This window comes from Monoraphidium neglectum (genome assembly GCF_000611645.1).
Source record: "Monoraphidium neglectum strain SAG 48.87 unplaced genomic scaffold scaffold03780, whole genome shotgun sequence".
Classification (NCBI taxonomy): Eukaryota; Viridiplantae; Chlorophyta; class Chlorophyceae; order Sphaeropleales; family Selenastraceae; genus Monoraphidium; species Monoraphidium neglectum.
The window spans coordinates 1-3,954 of NW_014009849.1; the positions used below are offsets into that span (position 1 = coordinate 1).

Consider the following 3,954-nt stretch of genomic DNA (forward strand, 5'->3'; position numbering starts at 1 on the left):
GGACTGGGTGCGGCGGCGGCGGCGCGAGGGCTGCGGGGTCCGGCAGCGGCAATGCGGCGGCGGAGAGCAGCGCGGGGAGCGACAGCAGCGGCGACGAGGGCGGCGGGGGCGGCGGCGGCGGCGGCGCGCGCGAGGCGGCGCGCGGCGGGGCTGTGGCTGCCGCTGCCGGCAAGCAGGATGAGCGCAGGGCACAGCGTTAGGCAGGCAGCGGCAGCGATGAGGACAGCAGCCGCACCCTGTGCATCCAAGGTGAACACTGCACAGACATCTCCCACTTGGTTGCCTCCCATCAGTGCAGCTTCCGCACACCAGCAACTCGTGGCGCCCGCATCCCGGCGCATCACTGTCTGGAGTGACCCTCTCCCCTAGCAGTAGTCTGACACCTTCGCACGCAGCACTGCCGGCCGCTGGTTTGGGCTTTTGGAGGAGTGCCCAGCTCGCTTTTGCTGTCGAGTTGTTGCGTGGTTGTTTCGATTGAGGCCAACGTGCCCGTGAGCCTGTGTGCCGATTCGTGCCGCCATCGCCGGTGTGGCGCAGCAGGCGGGTCGCTCGTGCGCCGCGCCTTGCTTCGGCCCGTTTGTGCTATGAGCTGCGCCCACTTACCGTCGTTCCAGCCTCCGCGAGCGCAGTGCTCTCGTTCTACCCTGTGGCTGGCTTTGCTGTGTTTCAGGCGCCGTGCACCAGCATACGCCATGGTTGCGATGCACACAAAACCCTGTCACCCAAGCAGCGTCTCGTGTGCTGGTAACACGTCGCCCCAGAAGCGGCCTCGTCTGGTGGCTGCGGCTCTGAATCGGGCGCGCTGCAGCTGCAACACGTTCTCCTAATCAAGCAGCGAAATCTGGCAGGTGAATAACGTGCAGATGGAGGTTTTGTAAGCCAGACCAAAATCACCCTCAGAGCTGAGTGCTCCTCAAGATATTGCAGTGGATTCTCAGAAAATCTGTCAGTAAGAATCATGCGTGATGCATGGTTGGTTTGGTTGATTGGTACCAGGATCAGCCGTCAAGCCCAAACAGGCGCGACCGCAACCGCCCCGCTGCCTCGGCCACGAGCCCGGGCGCGACCCCCGCCGCCTCCGCCCCCCTCGCCCGCGGGTAGCACGCCGCCGCGGCTGTGCACGACGCCGGCCCCAACAGCAGGAGTAGGCCGTGCGTGCCGGCGCCCACGGCACGGGCTGCGGCCAGGAGGTCCCCTAGCAGGACCAGGGCGGCGGCGCCGCCGGCTGGAGCCACGGGCAGGCCCTCCGCCAGCATGACCGCGTGTGGCAAAAAATCGTCAGAGGCCACCGCCCAGACGGACAGGCCGCTGCCCCCGCCACCGCCGCCGCCGTCGCTGCTGCGCGGGCCGCCGTCGACAACAGTGTTGGCGGCCGCGCCGGCCTGCGCCGCGGCGCCGCCGCCGGCCGCCGGGCGCAACGGTTGCGGCGGCAGCAGCGGCTCGAGCCCGGGCGCGGCGCGCTCCCCCCGGCAGCGCCCCCCGTCGCGCGGCCGCTTCGCCGGCTGCTTCTCGCAGCGCCGCCGTTGGTCTCGCAGCTGCCGCCGCAGGCCCTCCCCTGTCAGCAGCTCGCACTGCAGCAGCCGCGGCGCGGCGCCGACGGCCGCCGGCAGCGCGTTGCCCAGCGCCGCGCAGAGGGCGAGCCCGGCCCGCTTGCCCGCGGCAGCTGCCGCCTCCGCCGCCGCGGCCGCCGCCGCGCGGGCCGCGCGGCTGCTAGCGGCCGCCTCTTGTCGAGCGCTACCTCCGCCGGTGGGTGCACCACCACTGGGCGCGGCGCCGCCGCCGCTGACGTCAAGCGACTCAGCTGTGCTCGGCGGCAGCTCAAAATCTGCGGCCTGCAGCCCGGGTTCAATCCCCAGGCATGCCAGCCTGTCGGCGCGGCCCGCCACCTGCAGCAGCAGCTCCTCGCCGCAGGCGCTGGCTCCCGGGCTCTCCAGGCTGACAAGCAGCTTGAAGTGGGGGCAGCGGCACCCGGGCGCGGGAGGCCCGTCGCCGCCCGCCGCGCCGCCGCCGTCGCCGTCCCTGCCGTCGACGGCCGGCGCGGCCGCCGCGCCGCACACTGAGCAGCGCCCTCCGCCCATGGCGGCGCCGGCGACGGCGCCCTCCGCAAACAAGCAGGCGTCCAGCAGGCCCCGCGCCGCCGCGCCGCCCCATGTGAGGCGCAGGAGCTTGCGCATGTACCGGCCATGGTGGTCGGACACGTACCTGCACACCTCAGCGTCCTCGTCAGCGTCCTCGTCAGCGCCATTGCCATCCCCCTCGCCCTCGGCCCGGCCCTCCCCGACGCCGCCGACGCGCTGCCCACCGGTCCGCCGCGGCGGCCGCGCGGCGCGCCCGCCCACGCCAGCGCGGGCGCGTGCGGCGGGCCCCAGCCAGTTGGCGCTGCAGGTGCCGCCCACATAAAACGCCAGCGGGCAGGCGCAATCCGTGACGAGGTCGACTCCCACTTCAGCCCCCCCTCTGCCGCGCCTGTGGCCGCTGCTGACACTGCCGCCACTGCCGCCACTGCCGCCGCCGCCATCGCTGCCGCCGCCGCCGCCGCCACTGCCGCCGCCCCTGCCTCCGCCGCCGCGCCTTGAGAGCAGCAGGTAGTACTTTCTCGCCGGCGTGCGGTGTGGCCAGTCAGCCACGAGGGCGGTGTCGAAGCCGGCCGTGCGCGCCGCGCCCTCCAGCATGGCGGCCGCGTCGGCGCTGGGCACGTAGACCTGCAGGGCAGCGTGGATTGGCGGACGATGCTGCTGCTGCTGCTGCTGCTGATGATGATGATGATGATGATGATCTGGCTGCTGCTGATGATGATGATGATCTGGCTGCTGTTCTCCCTGTGGCTGCTGCCCCTGAGTCTTGCGCTCTTGGTGCTGGAGGTTCTGCTCCTGCTCCGGCTGTTGTTGCTGTAGCTGCTGCTGCTGCGGCTGCTGCCGCTGCTGTTGCTGCTGCTGCTGCTGCCCTTGTCCGGCCTGCTGCTCGTCCCCACATTTAGGCCCAATCGAATCGGGGCGGATGACAGAGTGCAGAGCGCGGAAGAAGGCCGCTAGCCGCCGCGCGCTGTCTGGCCCTTGGAGCAGCCACTGCACCGCAGAAACGGACACTGCGGCGTCCACCGCCGCCGCCCTGAGCGGCAGCCCCTGCCACAGAGGCGAGTCGTGCGAGGAGGGGGTGTCGGTGACAAATCAGCCGTGGTGATGGCAGGCAGGCAACCCCGCCAGCGGCAGGGTTCAGTCAGCGCCGGCAGGAGCGGCGGCGCGGCGCGCGTCATGGGTGCGACGCGTGCAATCGTCTTTCAGCATGCACAGAATACAATTCGCTGGCGCTCACACCTGCCCAATGTCCGACAGGCAGACGGCGCCGGGAGCCGCAAGCTGGAGCATTTCTGGGGACAGGTCCGCCCCTACCCAAACGAGCCCGTCACGCTCCAAGGCTGCGCCGCTGAGGCCGCTGCCGCAACCGACGTCGAGCACCAAGGATCCAGGCGCCCAGGGTGACGGCTGACAGGCAGAAATGCCACCGCCGCTACTGCTTCCGCGCGCCAGCCGCAGCGCGCGCTCTGTCAGTTGCCGCTGCACGAGTCCATTGGTGGCCGTGTAGCGATATGCATCCACAGCGTAGCACTCTTCCGCAGTGCTCTGGGCCTCCGGATACCTCTTGAAAACCCCTTCATATAACATTGTTCGGCGCTTCACTGTTGCGCGCCAAGCAACGCACAGATCTACAGCACTTGTCCAATTTCAAGTTGTGACGAATACTAATTTGCACTTCACGCACGTCTCCGTTGTCTGCACATCTACGGTACCTTGCTGGTGCTGCCATGTGACCTGTTCACGTCGCTTCACTCACGGCGGAAGCGCGGAGCAGCCGCACGGCTGCAACAATGCCCGACACCATTGCTCACGCTGCACAAGTCAAGCCCTCCAAACAGCACGCATGCACACGCACACGCACCCCGCCCCCACCTAGCTC

General features: G+C 69.8%; 1 protein-coding gene across 1 annotated transcript; it reads right to left on the reverse strand.

Moving 5' to 3' along the window:
- Positions 1-998: 998 nt before the first annotated feature.
- On the reverse strand, positions 999-3,662 carry MNEG_13365 (hypothetical protein; the record flags this gene model as incomplete). The annotated part of the gene is made up of 2 exons (XM_014038163.1): positions 999-3,122; positions 3,315-3,662. 2 exons carry the CDS (start codon positions 3,660-3,662, stop codon positions 999-1,001), a joined length of 2,472 nt encoding a protein of 823 aa, XP_013893617.1.
- Positions 3,663-3,954: the final 292 nt, after the last annotated feature.